The 17707-nt window shown below is 38.3% G+C and overlaps 1 protein-coding gene across 1 annotated transcript in view; it reads right to left on the reverse strand.

Moving 5' to 3' along the window:
• Nucleotides 1–415: 415 nt before the first annotated feature.
• LOC112778632 (receptor-like protein EIX2) overlaps nucleotides 416–17707 on the reverse strand; it is a 47172-nt gene continuing 29880 nt past the window's right edge. Inside the window, exon 2 of the mRNA XM_025822932.1 lies at nucleotides 416–530. Coding sequence (XP_025678717.1) covers nucleotides 416–530 — 115 coding nt within the window. The remainder of the gene's footprint in view (nucleotides 531–17707) is intronic.

Below are 17707 nucleotides of genomic sequence, written 5' to 3' on the forward strand. Positions count from 1 at the left end.
CAACAATACAACGAGCAGTACTAGCGATTGCGAGAGTGAGGAGATGCATATACTCAATGGTGTGACAATATCGATCATCAGCAGTAAGGGATGGTTTTTTTATTAAGGGCATCACTTGGGTTATATGACAACCAATCTGTTCGAGTGCATAAACTATATGTTGAAAGGTGTGTGTAACCTCCCTATCACGGTATTGGTCAGAGCAACCTTTTACTATTTGAATGAGCTATTTACTCGGAAGAGCGCCGAGGCTCAAAAGCGATCACTGCTGGACATGCCTTCTTAGAATTCGCCACTGCGAAGCTACATGCAAATTTACAAGCATCGGGGAACTTACAAGTGCATTGGTTTGATAGACAAAACAAAGTATTTGAGGTTTATGAGATTCCTAGTGGTGCTGAATATACCGTTGACCTCAGGCGCAGAGTTTGCGGTTGTGGTAACTTCCAGATGACTTGACTTCTATGTCGCCACATTTTTGCGTCTTGTGCCAACCAGTGTCTCGATTGGCGAACTTACGTTCATGATGTCTACATGATGGATGAAATTCGCAGAGTTTACCAACACGAGTTTATACCAGTAAGGGATCCAAGCACATGACCAGCTGACACTGGATCACAATTAATCCCTAATCTTACACTCAGGTGATGAGGTAAAGGTATACTGAAATTAAATTGATATTTGAGTAAAATGGATGCTTGCCAGATGTGTGGTCCACGATGATGCAACTTTGTGGGGGCTAGGGCCATAGCTATAGTCAATGCTCTCATTGTGCCGGGTCAAGTTCAAGTGGTGGAAGTCCTGCTCCATAGTTATGTTGTGGTTGAATAAAAATCAATATATTCATTTAGTAAATATTTATATGATTAATTCAAATGTTAAGTTTGTCTTTGATATAATGTTGTGGTTGTGGTTAGACTATTGTTGTTGCAAAATGTTGACATTAAGTTATTGGTTGCTGTAGTTTTTTGGTTAAAACTTCTTAGAGAATATGTTCTGTTGTAGTAAGGTGATAAAAAAAATGTAACAAAATGTAAGAAAATAAAATCGAACGGTTAACTATGAAAAGTTACATCGCATAATTGGTGCACAAAATCGTGATTGTTCATTCCTTGGTAACGGCGCCAAAAACTTAATACGCACGTTCATAATCTTAGTTCTTTTTCACAACTTCGCACAACTAACCAACAAGTGCACTGGGTCGTCCAAGTAATAAACCTTACGCGAGTAAGGGTCGATCCCACAGAGATTGTCGGCTTGAAGCAAGCTATGGTCATCTTGCAAATCTCAGTCAGGCGGATTCAAATGGTTATGGAGATTTGATAATTAAAATATAATTAATATATAAAATATGATAGAAATACTTATGTAATTCGTTGGTGGGAATTTCAGATAAGCGTATGGAGTTGCTTTTGTTCCTTCTGACCCTCTGCTTTCCTACTGCTTTCATCCAATCATTCATACTCCTTTCCATGGCAAGCTGTACGTTGAGCATCGCCGTTGTCAATGGCTACATCCCGTCCTCTCAGTGAAAATGGTCCAAATGCACTGTCACCGCACGGCTAATCATCTGTCGGTTCTCGATCATGCTGGAATAGGATCCAGTGATCCTTTTGCGTCTGTCACTACGCCCAGCACTCGCGAGTTTGAAGCTCGTCACAGCCATCCCTTCCCAGATCCTACTCGGAATACCACAGACAAGGTTTAGACTTTCCGGATCTCAAGAATGGCCACCAATAATTCTAGCCTATACCACGAAGACTCTGATCGTAAATCAGGAGGCTAAGAGATATGCATTCAAGCTTGCTTTCATGTAGAACGGAAGTGTTTGTCAGGCACGCGTTCATAAGTGAGAATGGTGATGAGCGTCACATAATCATCACATTCATCATGTTCTTGTGTGTGAATGAATATCTTAGAGAAGAAATAGGCTTGAGTTGAATAGAAAAATAATAGTACTTTGCATTAATTCATGAGGAACAGCAGAGCTCCACACCTTAATCTATGGTGTGTAGAAACTCTACCGTTGAAAATACATAAGAACAAGGTCTAGGCATGGCCGAATGGCCAGCCTCCCCAAATAGCATATGAATTCGAAAATAGGGAAAAATACTGATCCCAGATCAAGGATGATCAAAAGATGTAAAATAAATCACTAAAATTAGTTTTTATACTAAACTAGTAGCTAGGGTTACATAAGATAAGTAAATGATGTAAAAATCCACTTCCGGGCCCACTTGGTGTGTGCTTGGGTTGAGCATTGAGCTTTCATGTATAGAGACTCTTTCTGGAGATAAACGCCAGGTTGTAGCATGTTACTGGCGTTTAACTCTGCTTTGCAACTTGTTTCTGGCGTTTAACGCCAGAATAGGGCTGAAAGCTGGCGTTAAACGCCAGTTTGCGTCATCTAAACTTGGGCAAAGTATGGACTATTATATATTTCTGGAAAGCCCTGGATGTCTACTTTCCAACGCAATTAAGAGCGCACCAATTGAGTTTCTGTAGCTCCAGAAAATGTATTTCGAGTGCAGGGAGGTCAGAATCCAACAGCATCTGCAGTCCTTCTTCAGCCTCTGAATTAGATTTTTGCTCAAGTCCCCCAATTTCAGCCAGAAAATACCTGAAATCACAGAAAAACACACAAACTCATAGTAAAGTCCAGAAATGTGATTTTTATTTAAAAACTAACTAAATCATACTGAAAACTATGTAAAAACAATGCCAAAAAGCGTATAAATTATCCGCTCATCACACACCAAACTTAAATTGTTGCTTGTCCCCAAGCAACTGAAAATCAAATAGGATAAAAAGAAGAGAATATACTATAAATTCTAAAATATCAATAAAACTTAGCTCTAATTAAATGAACGGGACTAGTAGCTTTTTGCCTCTGAACAGTTTTGCCATCTCACTTTATCCCTTGCAGTTCAGAATAATTGGCATCTATAGGAACTCAGAATTCAGATAGTGTTATTGATTCTCCTAGTTCAGTATGTTGATTCTTGAACACAGCTACTTTATGAGTCTTGGCCGTGGCCCTAAGCACTTTATTTTTCAGTATTACCACCGGATACATAAATGCCACAGACACATAACTGTGTGAACCTTTTCAAATTGTGACTCAGCTTTGCTAAAGCCCCCAATTAGAGGTGTCCAGGTGGTGCGGTAATTTACAACCACACTTACTAACCAGCAAGTGCACCGGGTCGTACCAAGTAATACCTTACGTGAGTAAGGGTCGATCCCACGAGGATTGATGGATTAAGCAACAATAGCGTTTGATAGGCTTAGTTAGAAAAACAGAAAAGAGTATTTGAATATTCAATCGTGCAGAAAATAAAATAGTAAAATAAATAAGTTGGGAATAAAATATGGAGAAGGCAGTTAAGGTTTCAGAGTTATCTATTTTCCCGGATTAATTTTTCTTACTAACTATTTTAATCATGTAGGATTTAATTTATGGCAAACTATATGTGACTAGACCCTAATTCCTTAGACCTTCCTAGTCTCCTCTAAAATTCATCAACAGCCAATTCCTTGGTCAATTAATTCCAATTAGAGGGTGATAATCAAATTTCAGTTTATATGCCACAAAAACTCTAATTACCCAAAAATAAAAGGATTATATGTCACGTATCCCGTTAAGTCCAAATAATTAAAATTTAGGAGAATATGTTTTCAAGCTGTTGTTCAAGTAAAGAGCTTTTCCAAGTTTTACAGGAACTCAAATAGAAAGAGGGTCATACTTCCGTTCCACCCAAATTTATAAAATAAAGAGCGAAAACAATTCTTAAATTATAAATCCATACATAAATTAAAATAGAAAAAGCAATAAAATTAATCCATAGACAGAGCTCCTAACCTTAACAGTGGAGGTTTAGTTGCTCATAGAAAAGAGAGAAAATTAGGATTGTCAATTATGTTCCCCTGATGGGATGAGGTGGAATCTCCCCCGGACCTCCCCAAAGGAAGGAAAGCTTCCTCCTTTTATAACTAATCATAATAAATTTAAAATCTAATATCTAAAACTAAAAATTAAAATAATATCTTTTCCTAGAATTAAAATTTGAATTTAAATTTGAATTAATTTAAATAATCAAATCTTCAATGGATGGATGGGGACCACTTGAATTGTCCATGCTGCAGCTTCTAATCTGTGTTTTCTGGGCTAGAAACTGGGTCAAAATAGCCCAGAAATCGCCCCCAGCGTTTTTCTGCACGTGGCGCATGTGACGCGTCCGCGTCGTCCATGCGTCCGCGTCGTCCACGCGTTCGCGTCATTTGTGCAGATTTCAGTCCACGCATTCACGTCAGGCACACGATCGCGTCATTGTGATCTCCTCCATTCCGCACGGTCGCGTGAGCCATGCGTCCGCATCGGTATTCGCTGGTCATCTCCTTGGTTTCTTCTCTTTCTCTGCAGAAACTTCATCAAATCCATCCGAATGCTACCTAAAATAAATAAAATTGCACAAAACTCAAAATAGCATCCATAGTGGCTAAAATATAATTAATTCTTAATTAAACTCAACAAATTAGATGCAAATTCACTAGAAAAAGATAGGAAAGATGCTCACGCATCACAACACCAAACTTAAACTGTTGCTTGTCCTCAAGCAACCAAAACTAATATAAGCTTAGGATGTGAATTTACATGAGAATGAGAGTTCGATTAAGCCCATGTCTTCTCTTATAGTGGGGTTTACAACTGCAATCCTGAACAGTTTTGGCATCTCACTTTATCCTTTGAAGTTCAGAATGATTGGCATCCATAGGAACTCATAATTCAGATAGTGTTATTGATTCTCCTAGTTCAGTATGTTGATTCTTGAACACAGCTTCTTTATGAGTCTTGGCCATGACCCTAAGTATTTTGTTTTCCAGTATTACCACCGGATACATAAATGCCACAGACATATAACTGGATGAACCTTTTCAGATTGTGACTCAGCTTTGCTGGAGTCCCCAGTTAGAGGTGCCCAGAGTTCTTAAGCACACTCTTTTTACTTTGGATCACAACTTTAACCGCTCAGTCTCAAGCTTTTCACTTGACACCTTCACGCCACAAGTACATAGTTAGGGACAGCTTGATTTAGCCGCTTAGGCCAGGGTTTTATTCCTTAGGGCCCTCCTATCCATTAATGCTCAAAGCCTTGGATCTTTTTTACCCTTTCCTTTTAGTTTAAAGGGTTATTGGCTTTTTCTGCTAGCTTTTTATTTTATTTTATTTTATTTTATTTTATTTTATTTTATTTTTTTCTTTTTTTTCGCAAGCTTTGTGTTTTTCACTGCTTTTTCTTGCTTCAAGAATCAATTTTATGATTTTTTATATTATCAATAACATTTCTCTTTTTCATCATTCTTTCAAGAGCCAATAATTTTTAACATTCATAAACTTCACTATAAAAAATATGCACTGTTCAAGCATGTATTCAGAGTCAGAAAATACCACCACATTTAAGTAAATAAGACAACTCTAAAAATTAAACCCAAATTCTCATGCACTACATCACTTCTTTTTCTTTTCTTTTTAGGTTCAAGTTCAGTGAGTGGTACATGAAACATCTTTTTAGCATTAAAGTAATTAAAAGAAAACTAAACTAGTCCTAGGATTCTAACTAATAAAGGATCATGCAACAAACAAAGAAAAATAGCAGAAAATCGGAACATAACATAGACAAAGAGGGGAGGAGTAAAAAAATGAAAGGAACTCAACCACCTTAGTTATCCTAGCAATCATTTATTCTTCAGGTTGTGCTCCTCAGTGAAGATGATTCGCCTCCCTTTTGGTGCCATAGGAATAAACAGAAAACCCTTAAGTGAAGTGTCAACACCAAACTTAAAGGTTTGCTTGTCCTCAAGCAAATAAAAACTGAAAATAGAAGAGACAAATGTTAAAATGAAAGAAAAAAATAAAAGGATAAGAGAATAAGAGAGAATTAGGATTGGAAGAGAGAGAGAAGAAAACTGGGCGGCGCAAGCGACGCGTTCGTGTCAATGACGCGATCACGTGCGTCGCGCATTCTTCATAATGACGCGTTAGCGTCAGGCACGCAATCGCGTGGATGGCCATATGTGTAACTGACGCGAACGCATCAATCACGCGTCCGCGTGACCAAATTTGTGCGTTTAGCACACTTCTTGCCCCAAGCTGGCACAACTGTCTGCCCAAAATGCTCTGTTACGTCGAATTTGCAGGTCATGCGATCGCGTCGGTGACGCGACCGCGTGAATGACGAAAATCACAAACGACACGAACGCGTGGGCCACGCGTCCGCGTGGGCTTGTTTGTGCGAAAAACTTCATTCTGGCGCCACTCCCGCGCAACTCTCTATAACTTTTTATTTTTCTTGCACCCCTAGATGACGATGACGCGTACGCGTCAGCGACGCTTTCGCGTCGGGTGTTTTTTTTTTTATATTTTTTTAGCTTTTTTTTTAGTTTGAGGTGTTCGGTTCCTGTGATAAAATAGCTGCATGATCAGAAAATTAGTAAGAACTTAATAAAAATCAACTAAGTAAGAAAACTACTATTACGAAAAACAACTAAGAATGAAAAAGAACGATCATACCACGGTGGGTTGTCTCCCACCAAGCACTTTTAATTAACGTCCTTAAGTTGGACATGTTGTGAATTTTTGCAACTTGTTTTTTTTTTTTTTTTGTTACAAAATATTACTATATTTTGTAACAAAACACCATCTCATTACAAAAACTAAGATTTTTTGTAACAAAATAAAACAGGTTGTTACAAAAATATTATCATGTTTTGTAACAACTTGTTTCCTTTGTTACAAAATATTATCCTTTTGTAACAATTTTAAATTTGATACAAATTTTTTGTTACAAATGTTCCATTTTCTTGTAGTGTTGTCATGGTGGCTTGTGCTTGTACTGATCCAGGAATCTCCACCAATGTTTGTAATTCTAATGGCTACCGGGATCCCAAACTAGGCGCATAAAGCCTTTGAGCAAGTTGAAGCAAGTGACAAGGCCCTAAGAGTGTTGATTGTGGGAATGAATTTCAGGGTCCCAAACCTTGCTTTTACACCCGTCTTCTTGTGGATTACCATTGTTCCCACCGGGTGGCAAGCGATCTGAATTCTCACAGAGACATCCAAACAACCTTCTAGACCCATTCAGATTAGCTCTACACCAATTCTTGCACTTCAATTCGGAGCATGCAACCATATTGAACCTTGCTTGACAACTCTTACCACTAACCATCTTCCTCTTACTCTTAATGCCACAAAGAGCTCTAAGTTGACCATCCATCTCCAGTAGCCCATATTCAAGTGGGAAAGTAAGGATTAAGGATAGGAATTTTACCCACTTGAATGTTGTATTGGATGGTGATGGCTTTGGAAGAGGTCTTACAAGCTCTACTCCCTTGTGTTCTACTTTGAATTCTACCACCTCCTTGCAAGCTTCCTCAATTTCAACATCTTCTTCTTGGTAGCTTTCTTTTAATTCAATCTCTTCTTCATTGCTTACCAAGGGTATGGGAGGTTGTGTATCTTCCTCCTTTGTGGGTGCATCTTCCTCCTTTATTTTTGCATCTTCCTCTTCTTCCATGTGTGAGAATGGAAAGTTCTCTAATGCACTGGAGTATAAACTCCTTTGATTGGTTTCCTTACTTTCTTCCATAGGATCTTGCATTGTATCTTTTGGGAAGGAATTTGCTTGTTCCTCTTCCTGGTACTTGATAATCGACTGCATATGCTTCTCTATATTTTTGACACTTGTCTTTATATCATGTAAGTATTCTTTCATGAGAAGCTCAAGATCTGATGGTATTTGAGATGAATAAGAAGGAGGTGATGGTTCTTGATAAGTGTAAAAAGAGGATGGTTCTTGGTATGGATAGGAAGATGGTGGCTCTTGATATGGGTAGAAAGATGATGGTTCATGATACGGATAGAGAGGTGGTGTTCTTGATATGAATATGGAGGTGGTGGCTCTTGATAGTTGGAACATGGAGCACTGAGGTTTCTTTGGTTTTGACCTTGCCAACCAAAATTTGGGTAGTTTCTCTATTCATAAGGATATGAATCACTACTCGGGTGTGAGTAGTAACCCATATAATCTCTCTCCATTATTTTTTCTTAGCACAACACACCAAAAAGAATTAAACGCACCATGTGGTAAACAGGAAAGCAAAGAAAAAAAAAGAACAAAATTCTAAAAATTAAAATAAGAAGAATCAAAATAAAATTAACTAGGAGACACCAAACTTAATTTTAGAAATAAAAAAAATTATTAGTATTAAATTATTATTAAATAATTTTTTTTTTGAAAATTAAAGATAAAAATAAAACAAAACTAATAAAAAAAATTAATGGAAGAAAAAAAACGAAAATAAAAATAAAATGAAAATAAAATAAAAAAAAAGATAAAATAAAAATAAAATTAAAAACGGACAAAACAAAAAAAACAAAAAAATAAAAATAGAATGAAACAGTAAGGGAGCAAACGGAAAAAAAAACAAGGAAAATTAAATTTATTTATTTATTTTTTTTTTTTTTAATAATAAAAGAAAAAAAATTAAAGAGAACGAAGCAGGCGGGATTGCTAACGCGAAACAAAGGAAAAAAAATTTTTTTCGAAAAATAATAAAATAGTTTTCTTTCTCCGACAACGGCGCCAAAAACTTGGTGTGGTATTTGTAACCCACTTCTACATCAATCAGAGCTCTTCCAGTGGCTAGGAATGGTCTTCCTAGAATTATAGAGGCATTCTCATCCTCCCCTGTATCAAGAATCACAAAATCTGCTGGGAGGAAGAACTTACCCACTTTGACCAAGATATTCTCCACTAATCCGTATGCAGGCTTCATAGATTTGTCCGCCATCTGTAATGCTATCTTTGTGGGTTGTGCCTCTTGGATCTGCAGCTTCTTCATCACAGACAATGGCATTAAATTGATGCTTGCTCCCAGATCACATAACGCCTTCTCAAAGGTTGTACTCCCGATGGTGCATGGAATTTGAAAGCTCCCTGGATCTGGCATCTTCTTTGGTAAGTTATTCTGAATGATGGCACTGCATTCTTTAGTCAGGACCACTGTCTCATTTCCCTTTAAAGGCTTCTTCTTTGACAACAGCTCCTTCATGAACTTGGCATAGAGGGGCATTTGTTCCAAAACCTCAACAAAAGGAATATTGATTTGTAACTTTCTAAAGACTTCCAAGAACTTTGAAAACTGTTTGTCCTTGGTCTCCTTTTGAAGTCTCTGAGGATATGGCATTTTAGGCTTGTACTCAGGAGCCTTTGGCAATGTAGGATAAGTGTCAAGAGAGTCTGGGAATGGGTTGTCTGCACGCTTTGGAGGGGTGTGCTCCACTTCTCCCTTCTTCTCCTCTGGAGCTTCCTTTTCAACTAGCTCTTCATTGGCCTTGGTCTCAGAGCCAGCTACTTTACCACTTCTCAATTGAATAGCCTTGCAATCTTCTCCTGGGTTCACCACTATATCCTCTTGAAATGTACTTGCAGACCTCTCAAGTATTTGCTTGCTCATTTGGCCCACTAGCACCTCTAAGTTTCTAATAGATGCTCTGGTTTCCTGTATAACTTGTGCTTCCGTACTTGTCACTTGTTCACTTATTACAGTGATAGCCTTGCATTCCTCTCTTGGATTTGGAATTGTGTTACTAGGAAGGCTATTAGTGGTCCTCTGATCAATTTCATTAACCTTTGTGGCTAATTGACCCATTTGAATCTCCAGGTTCTTGATGGATGCTCTGGTTTCCTGTCTAAAACCTGTCAATATTGCTTCCAAATCATTGTTCTGCTGGAAACCGCCCTGAGAACTATTGTTGAAGTTCTGAGGTCTCTGAGGTTGGTCCCTCCACCCAAAGTTTGGGTGATTTCTCCATCCCTGGTTGTATGTCTTAGAATTTGGATCATTGTTGGGATTCCTAGGGCCACTCCCCATGTAATTCACCTGTTCATAAGAAGGTTGAGCATAATCATGATTATCATTTTGAACAAAATTACCTGCCATGTCATAGGAGATTTCTTGGGGTGGATTTTGAGTGTTGATAGCTGAGACTTGCATGCCACCCATCTGTTGAGTAAGTAGATTTATCTGCTGAGACATAAGCTTGTTCTGAGCAAGAAGAGCATTAACAGCTTCCACTTCCAACATGCCTCTCTTCTGAGGGGTCTCAGAGTTCACAGGATTCCTGTTAGATGAGTATAAATATTGGTTGCTTGCAACCAATTCAATAAGCTCAATAGTCTCCTCTGGTGTTTTCTTCTTGTGCAGTGAACCGCCTGCAGAAGTGTCTAGGCTCATCTTTGACATCTCACCCAAACCTTCATAAAAGATATCTAGTTGGGTCCATTTGGAGAACATGTCCGGAGGGCTGCCTAGTCAGTAGCTTGTATCTCTCCCAAACTTCATAAAGAGTTTCACTCTCCTTCTGCCTGAAGGTCTGAACCTCCAACCTAAGCTTGGTCAGCTTCTTTGGTGGAAAAAATTTAGTGAGAAACTCCGTAACAACCTTTTCCCAAGTATTCAGGCTCTCCTTTGGTTGGGAATCTAGCCATAGCTTTGCTTTATCCCTCACAGCAAACAGGAAAAGCATGAGTCTGTACACCTCTGGATTCATTCCATTTGTCTTCACAGTATCACATATCTGCAGAAAATCAGATATGAACTGATTTGGATCTTCATGAGGAAGTCCATGATACTGGCAATTTTGTTGCACCAAGATGACAAATTGTGGCTTCAACTCAAAGTTGTTTGCATTTATAGGAGGCACCACAATACTTTTTCCATAAAGATCCGCAGTAGGGGCAGAATAAGAGCCAAGCACTCTCCTCTGTTGATCATCCCCATTCGGATTTACCACATTGGCATTAGCATTATTATTTGCCATAGTGGATTCTGCAGCCTTGCAAAGTCTTGCTTGTTGTAAACGTTGCCTGAAAGTTCTTTCATGTTCAGGATCAAAGTCTAAGAGATGTTCTTTGTCTCTATTCCTGCGCATACAGAAGCAGAAAACAAAAAAAAATGAAACTCTCTACGTCAGAGTACAGAGAAGTCCCTGTGAGGTAACCTGTGTAAAATAAAATAAAAATACTAAATACATAAAAAAATTCGAAAATTTAAAATAAAAATAAACAGAAAAATTAAAATAAAATCAACTGGGTAACACCAAACTCAATTTCAGAAATTAAAGAAAAAAATTATTAATACTAAAATAATTTTTTTATTATTATTTTATTTTTATTTTTTATTTATTTATTTATTTATTTATTTATTTATTTATTTTTTATTTTTTTTAATTTAAAGATAAAAATAAAACTAATAAAATATAGAAAGAGAAAATAAAATAATGAAAGTAAACAAAAACAAAAATAAAAGAAAGTAAAAAAAGAAAGAAATTAAAATAAAAATGAAATAATAAAATATAAAAATAAAAAAAATAAAAACGAACTAAACAAAAAAAAAGAAAGAAGGATCAAAGCAAAAGGACGTCAAGGAAACAGGGGGGGTTGAACGAACTGTACGGGAAATAAAATAAAAATTAATAATAATAAAATAGAACTAATTAAAATTAAAACGCCTAATTTAAGCGATCAAACAACTAATAGTTGTTAATCATAGTTAATCCTCGGCAATGGCGTCAAAAACTTGGTGCGGTAATTTACAACCACACTTATTAACCGGCAAGTACACCGGGTCGTACCAAGTAATACCTTACGTGAGTAAGGGTCGATCCCACGAGGATTGATGGATTAAGCAACAATAGCGTTTGATAGGCTTAGTTAGACAAACAGAAAAGAGTATTTGAATATTCAATCGTGCAGAAAATAAAATAGTAAAATAAATAAGTTGGGAATAAAATATGGAGAAGGCAGTTAAGGTTTTAAAGTTATCTATTTTCCCGGATTAATTTTTCTTACTAACTATTTTAATCATGTAGGATTTAATTGATGGCAAACTATATGTGACTAGACCCTAATTCCTTAGACCTTCCTAGTCTCTTCTAAAATTCATCAACAGCCAATTCCTTGGTCAATTAATTCCAATTAGAGGGTGATAATCAAATTCCAGTTTATATGCCACAAAAACTCTAATTACCCAAAAATAAAAGGATTATATGTCACGTATCCCATTAAGTCCAAATAATTAAAATTTAGGAGAATATGTTTTCAAGCTGTTGTTCAAGTAAAGAGCTTTTCCAAGTTTTACAGGAACTCAAATAGAAAGAGGGTCATACTTCCGTTCAACCCAAATTTATAAAATAAAGAGCGAAAACAATTCTTAGATTATAAATCCATACATGAATTAAAATAGAAAAAGTAATAAAATTAATCCATAGACAAAGCTCCTAACCTTAACAGTGGAGGTTTAGTTGCTCATAGAAAACAGAGAAAATTAGGATTGTCAATTATGTTCCCCTGATAGGATGAGGTGGAATCTCCCCCGGACCTCCCCAAAGGAAGGAAAGCTTCCTCCTTTTATAACTAATCATAATAAATTTAAAATCTAATATCTAAAACTAAAAATTAAAATAATATCTTTTCCTAGAATTAAAATTTGAATTTAAATTTGAATTAATTTAAATAATCAAATCTTCAATGGATGGATGGGGACCACTTGAATTGTCCATGCTGCAGCTTCTAATCTATGTTTTCTGGGCTGAAAACTGTGTCAAAATAGCCCAGAAATCACCCCCAGCATTTTTCTGCACGTGGCGCATGTGACGCGTCCGCGTCGTCCACGCGTTCGCGTCATTTGTGCATATTCCAGTCCATGCGTTCGCGTCATGCACGCGATCGCATCATTGCGATCTCCTCTATTCCGCGCGGTCGCGTGAGCCATGCGTCCGCGTCGGTATTCGCTGGTCATCTCCTTGGTTTCTTCTCTTTCTCTGCAGAAACTTCATCAAATCCATCCGAATGCTACCTAAAATAAATAAAATTACACAAAACTCAAAATAGCATCCATAGTGGCTAAAATATAATTAATTCTTAATTAAACTCAACAAATTAGATGCAAATTCACTAGGAAAAGATAGGAAAGATGCTCACGCATCACAACACCAAACTTAAACTGTTGCTTGTCCTCAAGCAGCCAAAACTAATATAAGCTTAGGATGTGAATTTGCATGAGAATGAGAGTTCGATTAAGCCCATGTCTTCTCTTATAGTGGGGTTTACAACTGCAATCCTGAACAGTTTTGGCATCTCACTTTATCCTTTGAAGTTCAGAATGATTGGCATCCATAGGAACTCAGAATTCAGATAGTGTTATTGATTCTCCTAGTTCAGTGTTATTTTCCAGTATTACCACCGGATACATAAATGCTACAGACATATAACTGGGTGAACCTTTTCAGATTGTGACTCAGCTTTGCTGGAGTCCCCAGTTAGAGGTGCCCAGAGTTCTTAAGCACACTCTTTTTACTTTGGATCACGACTTTAACCGCTCAATCTCAAGCTTTTCACTTGACACCTTCACGCCACAAGTACATGGTTAGGGATAGCTTGATTTAGCCGCTTAGGCCAGGGTTTATTCCTTAGGGCCCTCCTATCCATTAATGCTCAAAGCCTTGGATCCTTTTTACCCTTTTCTTTTAGTTTAAAGGGTTATTGGCTTTTTCTGCTTGCTTTTTATTTTATTTTATTTTATTTATTTCTTTTTTTTTTCGCAAGCTTTGTGTTTTTCACTGCTTTTTCTTGCTTCAAGAATCAATTTTATGATTTTTCAGATTATCAATAATATTTCTCTTTTTCATCATTCTTTCAAGAGCCAATAATTTTTAACATTCATAAACTTCACTATCAAAAATATGCACTGTTCAAGCATGCATTCAGAGTCACAGAAAATACCACCACATTTAAATAAATAAGACTACTCTAAAAATTAAACTCAAATTCTCATGCACTACATCACTTCTTTTTCTTTTCTTTTTAGGTTCAAGTTCAGTGAGTGGTACATGAAACATCTTTTCAGCATTAAAGTAATTAAAAGAAAACTAAACTAGTCCTAGGATTCTAACTAATAAAGGATCATGCAACAAACAAAGAAAAATAGCAGAAAACCAGAACATAACATAGACAAAGAAGGGAGGAGTAAAAAATGAAAGGAACTCAACCACCTTAGTTATCCTAGCAATCGTTTATTCTTCAGGTTGTGCTTCTCAGTGAAGATGATTCGCCTCCCTTTTGGTGCCATAGGAATAAACAAAAAACCCTTAAGCGAAGTGTCAATACCAAACTTAAAGGTTTGCTTGTCCTCAAGCAAATAAAAACTGAAAATAGAAGAGACAAATGTTAAAATGAAAGAAAAAAATAAAAGGATAAGAGAATAAGAGAGAATTAGGATTGGGAGAGAGAGAGAGAAGAAAACTGGGCGGCGCAAGCGACGCGTTCTCGTTAATGACGTGATCACGTGCGTCGCGCATTCTTCATAATGACGCGTTAGTGTCAGGCACGCGATCGCGTGGATGGCCATATGTGTAACTGACGCGAACGCGTCAATCACGCGTCTGTGTGACCAAATTTGTGCGTTTAGCACACTTCTTGCCCCAAGCTGGCACAACTCTCTGTCCAAAACGCTCTGTTACGTCGAATTTGCAGGTCACGCGATCGCGTCGGTGACACGACCGCGTGAATGACGAAAATCACAAACGACGCGAACGCGTGGACCACGCGTCCGCGTGGGCTTGTTTGTGCGAAAAACTTCATTCTGGCGCCACTCCCGCGCAACTCTCTGTAACTTTTTATTTTTCTTGCACCCCTAGATGACGATGACGCGTACGCATCAGCGACGCTTTTGCGTCGGGTGTTTTTTTTATATTTTTTTTAGCTTTTTTTTTTAGTTTGAGGTGTTCGGTTCCTGTGATAAAATAGCTGCATGATCAGAAAAAAATAAATAGATAAGGAGATTAAGGAACGGGTCCACCTTAGTGAGGGTGGCGTCTTCCTCCTCTTGAAGAACCAATGGTTCTCTTGAGCTCCTCTATGTCTCTTCCTTGCCTTTGTTGCTCCTCCCTCATAGCTCTTTGATCTTCTCTAATTTCATGGAGGAGGATGGAATGCTCTTGGTGCTCCACCCTTAATTGTCCCATGTTGGAGCTTAATTCTTCTAAGGAGGTGTTTATTTGCTCCCAATAGTTTTATGGAGGGAAGTGCATCCCTTGAGGCATTAGTGGTTATGAAAAAACAAAAAAAGCAACACTTTTTCCACACCAAACTTAAAATGTTTGCTCGTCCTCGAGCAAAAGAAGGAGGAAAGGAGGAGAAGAAGAAGAATGGAGGAGATGGAGGTGTGTGGTGGGTTCGGCCAAGGGTGGGGGAAGTGTGTATGAAAAGGTGTGAAGAGGAGAGAAGAAGACGTGTGGCAGGTGGGGATCCTGTGGGTCCACAGATCCTGAGGGGTCAAGGATTTAGCATCCCTGCTCCATGTAGGCGTGCAAAACGCCCTTAGAATGCATGTCTGGCGTTAAACGCCAGCTTGCTGCTTGTTTCTGGTATTTAACGCCAGCTTTTCTCCCATTCTTGGTGTTAAACGCCAATTCCATGCTCTGTTCTGGCGTTAAACGCCAGTCTGGTGCTTGTTTCTGGCGTTTAACGCCAGCTTGATGCTTCTTTCTGGCGTTAAACGCCAGTTTGATGCTTCTTACTGGCGTTTAAACGCCAGTAAGCTCTTCCTCCAGAGTGAGCTATTTTTAATGCTATTTTTCATTCTGTTTTTGATTTTTCAGAAGTTTTTGTGACTTCACATGATCATTGATGAGCGGATAATTTATACGCTTTTTGACATTGTTTTTAGTATGTTTTTAGTAGGATCTAGTTACTTTTAGGGATGTTTTCATTAGTTTTTATGTTAAATTCACATTTCTGGACTTTACTATGAGTTTGTGTGTTTTTCTGTGATTTCAGGTATTTTCTGGCTGAAATTGAGGGACTTGAGCAAAAATCAGATTCAGAGGTTGAAAAAGGACTGCTGATGCTGTTGGATTCTGACCTCCCTGCACTCAAAGTGGATTTTCTGGAGCTACAGAACTCGACATGGCGCGCTTCCAATTGCGTTGGAAAGTAGACATCCAGGGCTTTCCAGCAATATATAATAGTCCATACTTTGGCCAAGAATTGATGACGTAAACTGGCGTTCAACGCCAGCCTTCTGCCCAAATCTGGCGTCCAGCGCCAGAAAAGGATCCAAAACCAGAGTTGAACGCCCAAACTGGCACAGAAACTGGCGTTCAACTCCACAAATGGCCTCTGCACGTGCAACACTCAGGCTCAGCCCAAACACACACCAAGTGGGCCCAGGAAGTGGATTTATGCATCAATTACTTACTCATGTAAACCCTAGTAGCTAGTTTATTATAAATAGGACCTTTTACTAGTCTTTTTAACCATCTTTGGACGCCTGGTTCTTAGATCAGAGGGGCTGGCCATCTCGGCCATGCCTGGACCTTCACTTATGTATTTTTAACGGTAGAGTTTCTACACTCCATAGATTAAGGTGTGGAGCTCTGCTGTTCCTCAAAGATTAATGCAAAGTACTACTGTTTTCTATTCAATTCTTCTTATTTCGCTTCTAAGATATCCATTCGCACCCAAGAACGTGATGAAGGTGATGATTATGTGTGACGCTCATCACCATCTCCCTTATGAACGCGTGCCTGACAAACACTTCTGTTCTACATGAATTAAGCTAGAATGAGTGTCTCTTAGATCTCCTAACCGGAATCTTCGTGGCGTAAGCTAGAATGATGGCGGCATTCAAGAGAATCCGGAAGGTCTAAACCTTGTCTGTGGTATTCTGAGTAGGATTCAATGATTGAATGACTGTGACGAGCTTCAAACTCGCGAGTGCTGGGCGTTAGTGACAGACGCAAAAGGAGGGTGAATCCTATTCCAGCATGATCGAGAACCGACAGATGAATAGCCGTGCCGTGACAGGGTGCGTGAGCATATTATTCACTGAGAGGAGGGGATGTAGCCACTGACAACGGTGATGCCCTTGCATACAGCCAGCCATGGAAAGAAGTAAGACAGATTGGATGAAGATAGCAGGAAAGCAGAGGTTCAGAGGAACGAAAAGCATCTCCATTCGCTTATCTGAAATTCCTACCAATGATTTACATAAGTATCTCTATCCCTATTTTATTATATAATATTCGAAAACACCATTATTATTTTATATCCGCCTGACTGAGATTTACAAGGTGACCATAGCTTGCTTCATACCAACAATCTCCGTGGGATTCGACCCTTACTCACGTAAGGTATTACTTGGACGACCCAGTGCACTTGCTGGTTAGTTGTATCGAAGTTGTGACAATTATGAATTAAGATCAAAGCACCAAGCTTTGGAGCCATTACCAGGGATTGTTCGAGCCTGGACATCACAATTTCGTGCACCAATCATCAACCTAAAGAAAACATAAAATAGCAATGAAAAATAAATAGATATAATTAAATAACATTGGGTTACCTCCCAACAAGCACTTCTTTAATGTCAATAGCTTGACAATAAGCTCTCATGGAGCCTCACAGAAAATCAGAGCAATGTTGGGGCCTCTTAACACCAAACTTAGAGTTTGACTATGGGGGTTTTTTTTGACTCTGTATTGAGAGAAGCTTCTCATGCTTCCTCTCCATGGTTACAGAAGGAGAACCTTGAGTCTTAAATACAAGGTAGCCCTCATTCAACTGAAGGACCAACTCTCCTCTGTCAA

This window comes from Arachis hypogaea, chromosome 19 (assembly GCF_003086295.3).
Source record: "Arachis hypogaea cultivar Tifrunner chromosome 19, arahy.Tifrunner.gnm2.J5K5, whole genome shotgun sequence".
Taxonomy (NCBI): Eukaryota; Viridiplantae; Streptophyta; class Magnoliopsida; order Fabales; family Fabaceae; genus Arachis; species Arachis hypogaea.